The sequence below is a fragment of the Equus quagga genome, chromosome 3 (genome assembly GCF_021613505.1).
Source record: "Equus quagga isolate Etosha38 chromosome 3, UCLA_HA_Equagga_1.0, whole genome shotgun sequence".
In the NCBI taxonomy this organism is placed as follows: Eukaryota; Metazoa; Chordata; class Mammalia; order Perissodactyla; family Equidae; genus Equus; species Equus quagga.
The window spans coordinates 87,617,154-87,634,879 of record NC_060269.1 but is presented as its reverse complement, the minus strand read 5'-3'; the positions used below and the strand labels follow the sequence as shown (position 1 = coordinate 87,634,879).

The 17,726-nt window shown below is 36.9% G+C and overlaps 1 protein-coding gene across 4 annotated transcripts in view; it reads right to left on the bottom strand.

Annotated features, from left to right (window-relative positions):
* Positions 1–966: 966 nt before the first annotated feature.
* The window catches only part of MAPK10 (mitogen-activated protein kinase 10), a 295,415-nt gene continuing 278,655 nt past the window's right edge, over positions 967–17,726 (bottom strand). For 3 of the 4 annotated variants that reach the window (XM_046656779.1, XM_046656777.1, XM_046656778.1), the window contains 3 exons: positions 16,503–16,566; positions 14,421–14,498; positions 967–2,386 (listed from right to left, as the gene is read on the bottom strand). In XM_046656779.1, the coding sequence (XP_046512735.1) occupies positions 2,244–2,386; positions 14,421–14,498; positions 16,503–16,566 (285 nt within the window). In that variant the 3' untranslated portion in view covers positions 967–2,243. Of the gene's footprint in view, positions 2,392–14,420; positions 14,499–16,502; positions 16,567–17,726 lie in introns of all 4 variants that reach the window. The other variant, XM_046656780.1, reaches the window with a different exon arrangement.

Genomic DNA, 17,726 nt, shown 5'->3' with positions numbered 1-17,726 from the left:
GGGATACAGAGAAGACAAGTTTTCTTTAAAAAGGGAGACAGGCAGGGAGTGTGACAGAAAAAGTGAGAGACTCATGTGAAGGCAGAGGCATTTTTAAAATCAGGTTGTCTGCAATATTAACCAAAAAAGAATGGCAGCAAGATAAGGAAACTGGGCCACTTTTATTCCAGAAGACAAGCTGCACAGTCTAATGTTTTTTCTCCCCATTTTAAACAAATGACCTCTTGGCATGAATCCTACTGTGTGAAGCAATCCCAAAATAGGCAGCATTGCTGGCGTGGTGTTGGTAGGGGTTGACTCCATTGCTTGGAAAGAGACAAAGCTTCCTGCTTGTTGTGTTTAAGGCAGTTTTCAGGGCACTGGCATTCTTGTTTGCTCTGGTTTTGAAGGAATTCCTTTTGCCAATCGTATCACACTCATCACCATGGATTTCATGCGTTACACTTCTTCTTCAGGTGAGATATCACCACACTGGTGAGCACCAAAATGGCCAGAGTGCAAATAGCTGTGATGAATACTTCACCAAAGTGAAGAAGAAGGGAAGCCTCGCCTGGTCCCTATTATTGCTGAGAAGTCACCCTGGGATTGCCTTGTATATAACCAAGATGTTTCACAGTGCCTCCTTAAGTGCTCGGGAAAGCACTTTCGTTTAATTTAAGCTGAGTTCAGGTGATTTTGCTAAACATTGACATAAATGCTTCATGGCTTTTAAGACAAACTCATATTGCTAAAGCTCTTTAGCAGCAGTAACCTATGGGCACAGTTATTGCTGTCACATCGATCGTGGTACAAAACTCAGATTATCAGCCCTTCTTGGATTGTTCAAATTTATGAAAATAAATAAATAAACATGAAACATCAGCCATATTAAGGAGCCAGGGAAACCCCTGTGGAATAACGTCTGTGGAAATGTTTTCAAATGCTAACCTGAGGATCACCCTGTGCTTTGGGTTTGTCTTTTTTAAGTAATTATTTTTAATTCCAGGAGAAGAAAGTAGTATTTCTTCTCATAAAACCTTGGCAGGGTAATAAACCTGGGAAGTAGCACACTCATGGAAAACACAACCCACAATCTGAAAATAGTCCAGGTAGGCTCATTTTCTATTAAGGACATCATACGGAGGCAATTCCACTCTCTTCCAGGGAGGTATTCTTCCCATCAGACATGTACACAATAACCCTGCCATTCTCTGTCCAGTTGTGATACATGATTTGTAAATGACAAATGGGGTCTACGTTCTAAAATATGGATGTCGGTGTCTCCTAGTATCTGGGCAATAGTCTCCTCAGGTCTTCCTCCACTCTGCACCACTACTCTCTAGTCTCTCCTACTTGCTCACTGTCAGAGAGAAGACCCTCAGCTTTCATTCCCACCTTCCTTCTAAAGGCCAAACCATTCAGTACCTGGAAACTGTCACACCCTCCCGCCCCAGCACTGTACATAAGCATCACATATGTGCTTTCTACAAATTGGTATACAGGTGCCATTTAATCAGTTCAAATTTGGAAGCTACATCTTCAAGGGTCCGAGAGAGCTCACTCCCCCCATATTTTCCCCCTTTACATGTTTTCTTATAAGACATACAGCTTAATCAATTAACAAACTAAACAGCTTATATACTGGCAATATATTACAGATGGGTTTATGTCAGAGTAATAGATCACATGAAATGGACCATGTGGTACCCCAGTGCATGATGTCTTGGTAGAGCCCTGAGGACACTGACAGTAGCATCTCTAAGTAAGTGGTGCTGTATGAATACAGACACATGCGGATCTGTATCTACATCCATCTGACTAGGCCAAAAGGAGCAGGTAGATGCAAGATAGAGACACACACATGCTGGATGGGGCCACTGCACACCTTGTCATGCCATTTGAAAGGGCAGTTACAGGTTGCTGGCTTTGCAGCAATTAAAATTACACTTTATGGAAAAGGCTTCTCTAATTGTGTTTGATTTGCTTTCTGTAGTAAGCATCATTGGAAGAAGACCAAAGCAAGAGCAACTAGAGGTTACATATACATTTGGCTGAGCTGCAGTACAGAGCTCTGCAGAAGAAGCAGGCTGAAAGATTCGTTTCAACTTTAGGCTTGGATTCTCTCCCTTGCCATTTTTCTTGTCGTTGCGTGTCTGCGTTTGTGTGTGTGCATGAGTGTCTGCGCGCGTGTGTGTGTGTGTGTGTGTGTGTGCTCCATCACATCATCTCCTGAAGAACGCTGGGTTTCGCAGGCAGGCGGCTAGTCACCTGCAACAACCCAGGGGTCCCGCCGAGGCTTCCAGGCTGCTGTCAGTGTCAGATGCCAGGGTCTGATCGGTGGACATGGAGGAGATGTCATTGACGGACGAGGATGGAGGGAGACTCTCACTGCTGTTCACTGCTGCACCTGTGCTAAGAAAATGAAGACCAACATGACTAAACCTGGAACCGGCCTCGACTTCATGGCAATCAGGATGCAGGCATGGGCAAATACAACAGCGGACGTCTAGCCCATCATTCATTCGACACCCTTCAAAGAACAACTAATACAGGGCACTATATTAGATGGTGAAAATAAAGACCTAACAATGCAGAGTCCCTGGTCACAGGTTATTCACAGGCTGGTGCAGTAGTTACGGAATCTCACTCTACCTTAGAAATCACCTGTAATACTCTTAAAAGAAAACGATAAACCCCAGTCACCCCTAAACATCCAATATTGTAACATAATTGGCCTTGGGTGGAGCCCAGGTATTTGCAATTTTTAAAATCTCCCTAGAGACACGTAGACAAGAGTTGAAGAGCACTGTTCTATGGAGAAGGCAGATGAGCAAAACCCTTTAGTGTAATGACCTGAACCTGGATGCTTTTAACACAGAGAGCTTTTAAAACAAACACACATAGGGGTCCCATCCCAGAAATATGGGCTGAGGCAAGGCCCAGAAATCTGAGTTACTTGGAGACCACAGCTCTACCGAAAGGAAAGTATATTAAGTAAACATTATTACATAGTCATTAATATGACGTCAAACTTAAAATTCATATAGAAAAGTAGGACTTTCGATGAAAATTACCATAGACCAAAAAAAGAATAGGAGAGGCCAGAGCGCATCTTTTGATTGTGTGTCTACTTTCCAACAGGCTTGCTCACCTGGGACTCTACAGATCAGAAGTCTGAATTACTAACTTCAATAAATTTGCAAAAATTCTTTTACTTATCTGCCATGTGAGAATACAAAGATGTTGAAACTCTGAGAAGACGCTTACTAATCACTAAGTAAACACTGGCTGAGTTATAATAGCTTTGAGAACTACAGTGGAAAGTTGAGCCAGAGGCATCATAAAACATAATTAAGCACAGCACCCTGGAAACAGTCAATTTACTTTTTCTCTTTACATATTCTTTATACATAAGCAATATGGGTGGTAAAATGCATGCTTTGTGAAATAGTTTGCTATTAAAAATATCTACAGTATAATCATCTAGTAAAATAAGAGATGAAGAGTTTTCGCTAAAACTGTATCTTATTTGAGCAAATATAGTGGGCGAGATATATTTAGTGAAAAATAGTAAATCCAAAATAAGTTATAGTAACAGTATCACATAGATCTAATAAATCAGAAAAAAAAAATCTAATGAAGTAAAGCGGTGAACACAATCTCTTTGCTCCTGGTGCAGATATTTCTTGCCTGTGGAAAAAATGTGATTAAAATGCGACAGTATTTGGAGAGGACCCTTACTCCTAAGCTAAGACAAATTACATGTATGCTATATGTATTTTAAATTTGTATTTGTCGATTATAAATATATTTATGTAAATTATGGGAAATGCTAAAAAAAATACAGAAAAAAGATAACAATATGCACTGAACCTCAAAGTAATGATGAGAACTGTTAAACTTTTGATATATTTCTTTCTAGTCTTTTTGCTAGAAATTTTCTCTAATTGTAATCATTTAACATATATTCTTTTTATCCTGATATGTTCATATACAAAAAGCTTATGCATTTTTCATGTTCTTTGAACTCTTAAAAGTATCAATAGCTCCTAATCTTAAATGTCTCTAGATTTTTAAAGCTCTCTTGTTAACATCTTCCAGTAAATAATTACTCTCATTGTCAAAACATTTGTAGTGTAAAGTGATCTGGCTTATTTTATTCCAACTTTACTTAATTCTATCCTTTATAGATATGGTGCAGAGCTAGTTCATTTCCTCTTGTGACATATACTAGTAGATTTCACATAGTAGCAGACAATCTTTGATTCCCTTACATGGCCCAAATGCCCAGCTCTGCTTTTCCTCCTGATTCTGGATTAAATTATAGCAATATCCTCATGTTCTTTCATAAGCTTTGGTCTCTAATAATTTAGTGTCACTATGATGGACTTCTTAGAATCATCTTCAATTTTTCCACAACTTAACCAAAGGGTAGAGATTAAAACTAGACACAAGACTCTAACAAAGGCTGGATTGATGGTGGGCTGACAGAGCGAGATTGCTTTGTTCTTACTATCCATCCATCTCCCAGATGATCTATCCCCATACTATGGATGGCTTTCAAGTCATGGTACTACAGTTTGGATTTACTTTTGACTTGAAATATGAAATGTTGCCCATATACCTTTTTGTAACAACTTTATTGAGATACAATTCACAAATTTAATTTGTACAATTCACTGGTTTTTAGGATATTCACAAAGTTGTGCAAGTATCACCACAATCAATTTTGTAGTGCTTTCATTGCCCCAAAAGGAAACTCTGTACTCTATTTCTTACTTACCCCCCAACACTGGACAATGACTAACCTACATTCTGTCTCTATAAAATTGCCTATTTTGGACATATATAAATGGAATTATTCAATATGTGATCTTTTGTAACTGGCTTCTTTTACACGGCATAACGTTTTCAAGGTTCATTCATGCTACAGTATGTATCAACACTTCATTCCTTTTTATGACTGAATAATATTCCATTGTATGGATGCATCACTTCTTTTTATTTATTAGCTGATGGGCATTTGGTGGACATTTAGGTTGTTTTTACTTTTTAGCTATTATGAATAATCTTGTTATGAACATTCATGTACAAGTCTTTTAAATTTCTCTATGAGCAAAAGTGCTGGATCACAGGGTAACTTTAATATTTGAGAAACTGCCAAAGTGTTTTTCAAAACGGCTACACCAGTTTACATTCCTACCAGCAGTTTATGAGGGCTCCAATTTCCCCCTCTCCTCTCCAACACTTCTTATTATCTGTCTTTTTTATGATAGCCATCCTAGTATATGTGGAATAGTATCTCATTGTGCTTTAATTTGCATTTGCCTAATGGCTGATGATGCTGAGAATCTTCTCATGTGCTTGTTAAGCATGCGTATATCTTCTTTGGAGAAATGTCTATTCCTTGGATTCCAAAGATCCTTTGGCCATTTTTTAATTGTATTTTCTTTTTATTATTGAGTTATAAGAATTCTTCATATATTCTGGATACAAGTCCCTTATCTTACAAGATTTGCAAATGTTTTTCTCTTATTCTATGGATTATCTTTTTACTTTCTTGATGGTGTCTTTTGAAGCACAAATGTTTTTAATTTTGATAAAGTTCAATTTATCTGTTTTTTTCCTTTTGTCACTTGTGCTTTTAGTGTCATATCTAAGAAACCATTTCCTACCCAAGATCATGAAGAATTACTTCTACGTTTTCTTGTAAGAGTTTTATCATTTTAGCTCTTACATATAAGTCTATCATCCATTTTAAGCTCATTTTTGTATGTGATATGAGGTAGCGGTCCTCCTTCATTTTTTTGCATATGAATATCAAGCTGTTCCAACACCATTTATTGAAAAGGCTATTCTTTGCTCATGGAATTGTTTTGAAGTCCTTGTTAAAATTCAACTGACTATACATGTAAGGGTTTATTTCTGGCCTCTAAATTCTATTACATTGATATATATGTGTATCTTCATGCACAAATACCACACTGTCTTGAATATTGCAGCTTTGTGTTAAGTTTTGAAATCAGAAAGTTTGACTCCTTCAATTGTGTCCTTTTTCAAGATTGCTCTGGCTATTCTGTGTCCCTTGCATTTCCATGTGAATTTTAAGAAGAGCTTGCCAATTTCCACACCAAAAAAAGTGATTTTGACAGGTATTATGCTTAATCTGTTGACCGATTTACAGAGTATTGTCATCTTAAAAATTAAATCTTCTAATCAGTGAACAGTGGAATGTCTTTTCATTTATTTAGGTCCTCTTTAATTTCTTTCAACAATGTTTTGTAGTTCTCAGAATAAAAAATTTGCAGTTCTTTTGTCAAATTTATTCCTAAGTATTGTATTCTTTTTGATGCTATTTTAAATGGAATTTTTTTGTGTTCACTGCTAGTTATAGAAATACAACTGATTTAATGAATATGAAGTCTCAGTGTCAGTGGATTGGAAATAGATCAAATGATGACATATACATCTCATGAGTATTTTAATTAATTAAAATACCCATGTAACCAGGAAGATTTTTACTAGCTTGCTTTGTTTTAAGTTATAACAAAATAACCAGTTTGAAAGTTTTAAAATAAAAAGTTTTGGCATAATGCAAACCAAACATATGTTTTATGTTTCCCTTGCTTCTTCAGAGTTCTTTCATTATACTTCTTCATTTCTCCTATCTTTCTCAATCTCTCCTGTTGAACACAGAATAAGTACTCAATTTAACAAAACACTGAGTGTCCTTGTGTGTACTCTTCTACTTAGGGTCTGTGAGGGCAAGCAAATTTCTCCCTGCTGTGAAACTGCTCAACTATTTTTAGCTAAGGGAAATCACTGTGTTGTAGTTGTCTTTCTTCTCCTTTTGTTCATCAGCTGGCTCTGTAATCCCTATCTGCTATGTTAGAATGGTCCTGCCCTTTATTTTATCAATGTTGAATGCAAATTACAGTCAGTATTCAATTATTCAAAGTTCAGAATCTTTATCAACTGTATTTCTAGGGGTCCATGGACTATTGTTCCTGATTTCTTTATAGCACAAATTCATTGAGAGGTCCTCTTTTCTAATGCTTTCCCTATAAAATTCCCATTATCTCTGCCTGTTATATGGGAAGGTTCCCCTCTATATAAGGCTATGGTTGGAGAATCATGTGTACACTCTAGTGGCATGCTGGAGCTGCCATTTAGTGACTTCTGACAGCCAATTATTAGGATCTCTTTCCAACCCTGCCTTCACTGATGTCACAATGGTAGCTTGAAAGTGGTTACAAAGAGAATATTTACCCCACAGAAACTGGTAAATGCTATAATCAGTCCTTTTTTTAAAAAAGAGATTATTGTTAAACATTAACCAGTCCCCTACTGTGACACGAAAAATCTTTGTTTCTGTATGACTTCTTCTATTGCACTATAGAAATGCCTTCTTGACTGTAGCTCCTTCTGGCTTCACTGGATGACCCTCCAAGTCTGTGTTCACGTAGGTTGTAAATAAGCTTTGTAAACCAGAAAATCAAACACAAGTGGAAGGGTCAAGACATGGACCTTGGCTTCAAGTTGCTAACTTACTGCCAAACAGTTTGTGAAAATCTCTCAAACAGAATTGAACTGAATTGAATTCAATTATAACAGCCATTTGCCCAAGATATCCTAGCAATGTGATATATATTCCTTCCTGCTATATTGTTTCCAGAGAAACTAATAGACTATGCATTTTAAAAAAATGTTTTGCCATCAATAAAGCACTACAAATTTTTGTCAATAAAAATGGCTTTAAAAGTATCTCAAAATACTAATAGGGTTGCAAATAAAGAATACTAGCTACTTTCAACTTTACCTGAAAAAAAAACAAGCTAGGTTTCATGGAAAGAAGTAGCTTATGCTCGTGAAAATTTCTCAACTAGAACTTACCTCATCAAAAAGTACTCATTATTTCAGGGGAAAATGTTGTTCTGCTTTTTTAGGGAAATTATTTCCCTGATCTATTCACATACACAAAAAAAGACAAAGAACTAGAAGAAATACTAGAATGAAAAAAAAAATCACTGAGATATATTCCCTTCTCTTTCTGCATGATCTTGATGCTCAATTTGTTTAGGGTAGAAGTTTTTAAATAAAAATAATAATAAAATTATTGGACTAGATCAGTGACTCTAACCGGGAAGGATACACTCCGATGGTGTGTGGAATACCGTGGGGGCAGAGGTTGTATATTAAAATCACCTTGGGGAGCTTTATCTTCCACTTAGAGGTTCCGAAAAATCTCTGCCCATCCTGACGCAGAGCATCTTTATCTTGGTGGGTCATTGTTACTTATGGAGGTTTACTTCTCAGGTGGAATAAGGGTGATGAACAGGCTGAGAGTTTTGGATAAGATAACTTCCTATATTTGTTCTAGCTCTAACATTCTATAAAAAGTGCTTTTAGAAGAAAATTAATTTCTATTCATGGACTGCTATTCCCTCAGCAGTCTTTACAAATCAATTCAGAAAGCAAGTAGCCATGCTATTCTTGAAAATAAATGACTAGGCAAGTGAAATCAGATAGCAGAAGGGAGTACAATTATTTACTTAGACATGTATCTGAAGTTTAGATTTACTTCTTATTGATATACAACAATTCCATCAATAAATTTCAAACCTATCTATTATTCTGCAAATGTACATTTAACTTCCTATTCACATTTTAAAAGCATCACTAAAACATGGGTTTGGGTATTAGAACCACTTTCACTGAGAACTGCATTAACTTACTCCCTGCCTGCAGAGTTCCCAGTATTGCCATGACTGAATATTGAGGGAGTCTATGTTGTAATATTACTTCATCCTGGCTATTTACAAAATAAAAGAGGATGTGCAAACATTAACGAGAAAAGGCGAATATAAGCAAGAATGCAAAAAAGCTGACCTTTGAAAAGTTTTCTTAGTATTGTTTTTTCTTTCCAGCATAGTTTACTGCAAATGCACACACTGCGCATGCACACACACAAACACACAGACACGTACACACAGTGGTGTGCCAGTAAAAATTTAACAATTGGCTCTCCAGAGGAAAAAAATGCCCTGATTTGTAGAGTTAGCCAACTTCTATGTCTTAAATCCTGCACGGTGGATTTCAAGCTACCAACATGAGGTCAATAAACTCGTATTTGGGAGAGAGGCAACAACTGGCTCTTAGGAGCTGGTAGAGTCAGTGCCAGCACATGGCTGTCCTATGCCTCTATGTAATACATACAAGTATATCATACATAAAAATGTCATACATTATATAGTACACGTACGATTTCTCAAAATTAAGCCATGCAACAAAAAGACCCCAAATTGCTAAAGCAATCCTGAGAAAGAAGAACAAAGCTGGAGGCATTACAATCCCTGACTTCAAAACATACTACAAAGCTACAGTAATCAAAACAGCATGGTACTGGTACAAAAACAGATGCACAGATCAATGGAACAGAATTGAAAGCCCAGAAATAAAACCACACATCTATGGACAGCTAATCTTTGACAAAGGAGCTGAGGGCATACAATGGAGGAAAGAAAGTCTCTTCAACAAATGGTGCTGGGAAAACTGTACAGCCACATGTAAAAGAATGAAAATCAACCATTCTTTTTCACCATTCACTAAAATAAACTCAAAATGGATCAAAGACCTAAAGATTAGGCCTGAAACAATAAGTCTTCTAGAAGAGAATATCGGCAGTACACTCTTTGACATCAGCTTCGAAAGAAACTTTTCGGACACCATAACCCCTCACATGAGGGAAACAATAGAAAGAATAAACAAATAGGACTTCATCAGACTAAAGAGCTTCTTTAAGGCAAGGGAAAACAGGATTGAAACAGCCCACTAATTGGGAAAAAATATTCACAAGTTATTTATCCGACAAAGGGTTAATCTCCATAATATACAAAGAACTCACACAACTCAACAAGAAAAAATCAAACAACCCAATTACAAAATGGGCAGGGGACATGAACAGACATTTCTCCAAAGAAGATATACGGATGGCCAATAGACACATGAAAAGATGCTCATCATCACTAATCATCAGGGAAATGCAAATCAAAACTACACTAAGATATCACCTTATGCCTGTTAGAATGGCAAAAATATCCAAAACCAAGAGTGGCAAATGTTGGAGAGGCTGTGGAGAAAAGGGAACCCTCATACACTGTTGGTGGGAATGCAAACTGGTGCAGCCACTATGGAAAACAGTATGGAGATTCCACAAAAAGTTAAGAATAGAAATACCTTATGACCCAGCCATCCCACTACTGGGTATGTATCCTAAGAACCTGAAATCAGCAATTCCAAAAGTTCCATGCATCCCTATGTTCATCGCAGCATTATTCACAATAGCCAAGTCATGGAACCAACCTAAGTGCCCAGCAACTGATGACTGGATAAAGAAGATGTGGTATATATATATATATATATATATATATATATATATATATATATACAATGGAATACTACTCAGCCATAAAAAAGGACAAAGTCATCCCATTCACAACAACATGGATAGACCTTGAGGGTATTATGTTGAGTGAAATAAGCCAGACGGAGAAAGACGAACTCTGTATGACTCCACTCATAGGTGGTAGTTAACATATGGACAAAGAGAACTGATCGGTGGTTGCCAGGGGAAAGGGGGGTGGGGGGAGGGCACTAGAGGTGAAGTGGTGTACCTACAACTTGACTAATAATGATGTACAACTGTAATTTCACAAGGATGTTAACTTTCATAACCTTAATAAAAAAAAATTAAGCCATGAATATTTTCCTTTAAAATCATGTAGTGAAAGTTTGAACCCACAATCATTTTATGTATAAATTGGTTAACTCAGCCAACTAAAGTTTAGGGCATGTGTATAAGGTAGATCATTTATGTTTGTTATAGGTAGTTGGAATGGTTGAAAAGTGGTTTGGCCTTCTCACATGTAGGTAAAGCCTAAGTGGCATATTTCAGAATTAATCATTAATATGCTAAACTAAACAGGCCTGCAAAAAAAACTTGGGACTATACATTTCCAAAAATGAATAAATCATATAACTACTTGAAAGCAGCAAACCTTTCTCTGAAGCACGAGCAAATGCCAATAGCAACAATTCATATACGTGATGCTTGGCTCTTTTACCTTCATGGAGATTAATAAGGTGAATAGATGTTACTGGCGTAAGAACGTACTCAGTTGCATACTGTGTCAAAGCTATGATTCCGTCTTGAATTCTGTCTTTGGAATAACACCAAGAAATACACTGAGGGAGAACTTGGACAGCAACTTTCAAATTAATAAATATTTATCAAGACACAATTATGTGCCAGGCACAGCACTCAGGCACTGCATAGGACACAAAGACGAATATGTGTATTCTCCCTTCTTAACGAATTTACAATCAATAAGGGGTAATAAGACAATATTTAAAATACAGGGACTAGTAGGATCCATAGGAAGGAAAGATCCTATTCTTTGGGAAGATCTGAAAAGTCTTTTGGGACAGATATGAAAAATACTTTGGACAAGGTGGCACTGACAAGAGAACACTTTAGAATGGGCAGCATTCCAAAGGTGGAGAGCCAGTCAAGTAAGACAGTGGTAATGTAGGACCCTAGAAATGGTATAGTGTGAAAGGTAGAAAAACCTGGGGTATGTTAAGGGCCGTGAAAGTCAGAAAGAGGTCACTAAGTTTAAACTGTAAGTGATGCAAAGCCACTGGAGAGCACTCATCAGTGGAATTCTTGATCAAACCTATAGTTTTGAAAGATCAATTCAGGTAGAGACTGAAGTCAGGAAGATTACTTTAGGAAAACTCCCATCACAGTGGTGTTAATGGAAAGGGATGGTAACAATTATATGTAAGACATCTAGCAGGCATCATTTTTATGATGTAGAAAGTGACTGTGAGTGACAATCTAAGTATGGAGTAAAAGATCAATCAGGGGTTTCAGGCTGGGAGGCCGAGAAAATAGAGCTGCCATTAACCAAAATGGGAAAATTGAGAGAAAAATTTACTGCTGGGTGGATGAATCTAAATAGAGCAGATGTATTTGATTTTGAACAAATTGAATCTGAATTGGCAACAATCTCATACATCCTGGCCCAATATTCTAATTTCTCTAAGACTAGGTTATATCCATCATTAAATAACTTAGTGGAATTCACTTATTTTCCAGCCCCTCCAGAAATAACAAACTCTATGTAAAGTAGGCTTTGGCTTTATTCACCTTAAATGTATTTCTTGCAAACTTAAAAAGATTTGCTTGGTCAAGACTGGTGTCTGCCTATTCATAGTGTGCAGAAATTGTATATATCAATAACCTTCAACACTATTCAAGAAAATTATCCAACACTTGTGTTAGGGCAAAAAAATGACTATACAACTTTTTAATATCATGCTTGAACATTTTCTAACAAGCCCACCGAAGGGTCATCTAACTGTTCTGTGGAACATAACTTCATTTGATTTAATGGGCACAGTTGATTAGGGTCCAGATACTTTACAACACTGTAAACTTGCAGAAAACTGATAAAGTAAAATAATGTTTTTTGCTGCCTAGTAGAAAAGATAACCACAAAGATAGGTTTGGTTGCCCTAAAGAGCATTTACAAGTTTTGATTTAATTTAATGATCTGATTTCAGTATGCTTTTTTCCACAGACTACATAAATCCTCATTTTTCATATCTTCATTGAACTACCTTTGTCAATCTGCCATTTCCTTCATTAATGGATTAAAAGAAACTTCTACATGTTCTCAGTTTCTTTTTGCATAAGAATTATGGTTTTAATGATTAAAGAATTATGCCTTGATTATATGCAAACTTTGTTCCTTTACCAAATATTTAAATCTTTCTTCATACGGCAGACTACCCATTCCAACACTTTAATGATTAATTAATCTCACTTGTACCATCCCCAGTCCCATTTTGCCTTCCCTGAGCCATACAGTTTGCATAAAATGAATCATGGGAATAAGAATATTTTTGTAGAAGCATTGTGAAAGTATTGAAAAGAGAATTGTAGATTTTATGTCCTCACAGATTAGCTGTGCAGAGACTTGGTTAGGGCTGAGGAGAAAATGGAGGAGGACACAAGAAGAAGATGGGATATGCTGGCATGATTCTGAGCTCTTTGAAAAAAGGAAAGGAAATTAATTAATGATAACTTGAACTAAAGATGAGTAGAAGAGACTCTGCTAAAATTTATCCGATGTCAGCCTGAGGTGCTAGGTCACCCTCCGCTGGATCCTGGTATTTCAGCTTCTTGATGATTACAAGAAAATATGTTCTGGCCATTACGGGAATTCTTAAGACAAGAAGTCTTTCTGTCTTAGCAGGCAGCATCTTGAGGCTGTTGGATTCAGTCCTCGGGTTCTTTAAGCAGCAGCAAATAGAACACGCAGGTGAGTTAGACCAGCTTCTGCAGACTTGCATCAATCTGGATGCTAGGACGAATTAACAGGGTGGACAAGGCAATCAATGATTCCCTTAACACTCTTCGAAGAGAGGAAAGACTTGGGATAGAAATGGACATTTCTTCAAGTCCAGGGGTGAGGAAAACATGTCATGACTGAATTGCATCTGTTTGAGTATCATAGTGGTTGTGGATGCAAACTAGTTATTCAAAGAGTAGTATCACTATGAAGAATTGATGGATTCATTCTACATCTTTTTTCCTGAAACAATTTAAAGTACATGGGAAATAAATGTTTATCAAAGGTAGGATACCAAATCCATTTTCCTCTAAACTAATCATTTGCAGCTTACATTCTTAACAGCATGAGCTAAGTGTAGTTTAATGCTGAAGAGAAGCCATCACATTTTCTAAAACTCTTTATTTATTCTCTTTATATTCAGAACATAGGTCTCTGGAAAAATATATTAGCATTAATAAGTGTAAGTAAATTATCTCAAATAATCCTAAAGCACATTACTAGAATCAGCAAAATATGTACATGTACAAATGTGTGTCAGATCCTGTAGACTGAAAGATTTTCCATGCTGACTTTAATTGGAGCTCATCTTGGTTGATGCTTCAACAACCGTTACATCAACCTTGGGAAGAGTTCAAACACTGGAGTGAATAAGAGGAGATGTTTTGGCTGCAGGGATTCCTGACCTCCACATTGACTTGGTGGTCAAGAGCGTACTATGGCTCTGAATTTTGACGAGGAGTAGTTGCCCAGAACAAGTCCATGTTAACATTTGTTCAAGACTCATTATTATCTTAAAATAAGTTCTGAAAGATGTTTTGTGCTCGATCTTCATAATCAGAATAATCAGAATGAATGCCATGCTAAACATCAAACAGAATAAAACTAAAATCAATTGAGGGAAACTGTCATGAGATATCCGTTCACGTGCCCTACCAGCAGCGTCATTGGCTGCAACCCCTCCTCAAGGTGAAGAAAAATACACGAGTACTGGTTTATTGGTTATTCACTGAGAGTGAGTACCTGAAGGAGAAGGTTGTCCTTTTACAACACCATTTTTAGTCTTCTCTTCTGAATTCATTACTTCCTTGTAGATAAGTTCTGTAAGAAACAGTTATCAGTGTTATAGAAAACAAATTACTGTGTAATCCACAGAGAAAATCCATTAGCTAATGGCCAATAATAACATTTTGATAGGGTCGAGTATATTAAAAATCAGTTGGGATTCCTTTATTCCTCTATTTCTACATTTTCTTGCAATAGCAAAGAGCCTGGCAAAAGCAGGTGCTCAATAAAGCATTTGATCAAATGAACGTATGAAGAATACAGATTTTACTTGTTTTCTGAATTCTTGTGGGGGTTTCTGATTAATTCTAACTTTACCTTTAAAGGATTTTAATGGCTCAGTTTTGAACATCCATTTTTCTTTTATATTCAAGCCCTAAGAGATGCACATATTATCACGACTTTATTACTTTCCATCAATATTCCAACTCTTACTTCATCTTTTTTCCAGACTCAAATCTTGGATTTGTAAAACTAAACTTGTCTAAAACCCAACGTTAAAAAATTATTACATTTATTCTGAAATTGGCACCCATTTTTGGCTTTTTCATTGCTAGAGTGAAACTTGTATATCTTCATTTCTTTTTCGTTTGCCCCTTTCAGCTAGAAATCATTCAGCGCTCCTCATTCTTGCTTTGTAATGGCTTACAATGTATATTATCATCCTCTAGAGGCATTTCTTTCTTCAGTTTCTCATAATTGAGTCCATGTCTGTTCTCCTCAAGCGATATTTACATGCTATCACTTTCCTACCCACGACCCCCTAAGAGCACCTTCTGGTCCTTATTTAGATCAAATCAAGACTTTTCCATCTATCATTCAGCATCTTTTTTTACTTGATCCCCTGTTTATAAGTGTTCATTTTCCCATATTCTCCAACACAGCCCCTCTCCACACGGCAGTGGAATCTCTTTATTAACTTTATAACACCTTTTGCTCATTCCTACATTTTGTTTTCCTCTTATGTCCCCATTCTGGTATTTTCCTGTTTCTCTGTTTTTTTCTCAATTTACAAATGATAATTCCTTCAAGGTAGCACAAACATTTCTTCCCTTCAGATCTTCCCTTTATGTTCCTCCTCATTTTGACCTAATCATTTGTTATGATCTGCATTTGGTTTTCTCATATTTATTCTACTCTGTCATTATTTATATTAGTTTAACAATTCTTTATAGTTTCTGCTTTCTTTCACCCTGAGTATCATCTTGATCATGCAGTATGTATTTGGAAAAGTTTTGCTGAAAAAAATGAATTAATGTATTCATTCTTTTCTTACTTTAAAGGAGAAACAAGCTACTTAGGTACAAGCATTTTCTATTCAAATTCTCAAGTCCTATAAATCCAGTGAATGAATTAATATATCAACTATCTTTTATTTTCTAATGTCTAAAACCTTCTCAAGCATACTTTTAATTTTATATGATAATTTTATGCACAAACATGGAATGTTTAATTCTGAAATTTTGAATTGAAGCTTGCCCTCCACCAGGACAAATACTTTGACAATCAGTACTATTTCAAAAAGTGTCAGAAATTAATTGCTTTCATTCTTGAGTAAGTGTAATATTGTTGCTGGTACGAAAAGATAGATGAAGTTTTAGGAGCTTTGAAAACGGCCCAAGAAGATAGCAATTAGGAAATCATCTGTTACTAAATTGTTTTAAAAGGAAACGCCTTGAAGATACTTTCTTTTTTTTTTTTTTTTTCTAAACAGCAACTCTTTTCTTTTTTTATTTTGCTGGGAAAGATTTGCCCTGAACTAACATCTGCTGCCAATCTTCCTTTTTGTTTTCCTCTCCAAAACCCCAGTACATAGTAGTATATTCTAGTTGTAAGTCCTTCTAGTTCTTCTATGTGAGCCACCACCGCAGCATGGCTACCAACAGACAAGTGGTGTGGTTCTGTGACCAGGAGTTGAACCCAGGCCGCTTAAGTGGAGTGTGCTGAACTTTACCCACTAGGCCATGAGGGCTGGCTCTGAAGATACTTTCTGAGTTTCAATAAAGCGAAAAGTATACTTTATTTAAGTGGTAAAATCACCTTTCCATTCTTCAATGGTGTGTTCTCTTTCATCCAACTGTTTGTCATATATCTGAGGTGGAGGCTGCAGAATAAAAACAAACAATAAATTTTGTGTAATAATCCTAAACATAACTAAACTCTTATAAGGCACGAGAGTACCTTGCTATTCGTTGATTTTGGTGGTGATCAGAACCTCATATAAATGATGGAGTAATTACAGTTGTGCAGAGGTTAAAATTTCCTCACAAACTGATGGAGGACTCATTTATATGCCAATATTTCTTGCTGACCAAATAAGGCAGCAGAATCCAAATCCTGAGAGCTCACTTCCCAAAACCTTCTGACTCAGAACACAAGCCTAAGAAATTAGAGCCAGTCTTTAAAAAGCGAACAAGACACTTGATTACAAGGACCCAGAGTTGCTATTTCCCTCATTCACTTGCCCTATAACAGAATCCTGCTAACCTCTCCCAGACTGGTAAGATTTTGTGCCATTTTCAGAGCCTCCCTGAAAAGAGTCTTGAATAGCTTTCAGAGCCCATGATACCAGTTCCCAGTATAAAGGACTATTTAGATCTAACTGACCTTTTACTTTTTGTGAAGCATCATAAAACACCTTTATATATAGCTGCGTGCCCTATATTTAAATGATTTAAGATTCTTTTCACCTCAAGCAGAAGAAGCAGCCACTTGTCTGTCTTGAACCCCTGAGTGGCCCCTTGATTAGCCCTCTGGGGGAGAAATGATGAGACAGGGCCTTCAATCTGACTTATGGAATCAACATTCCTCTTGCTACGAAGAGTTCAGAGATGAAAAGCAGAGATTTTCACAAATCTAGGTGCCTTCCATGAAGGACGGTCTCAGATAGATTCCCTGACCTCTTCTTCCAGATATTTGGGCCTGGGGACATCTATCATGGTGACCTGGGGTAGCTCCAACTCAGACCAAGTGACATGGAAAGAAAAAATCTCTTGGAAAAATAAATCACCATGAGTGGAGAGAAAGTGCTGAGGAACTACGCCAGCTGGCAGTGGCTTGAAGAAGAGCTACAAAATGTCTGGGGCCACGAGACGGGGTGCTTAGAATTCATCCTGTGCAACATTCCAAAAGCGACAGTTTTCATAAGAAACTAAAAGAGTTACTCAATAAATTGACTCAGGTCTATTGGGACACGCATCCCTTGAAAATGGCTGTCACAGGGGCCGGCCCGGTGGCGCAGCGCTTAAGTGCGCACATTCTGCT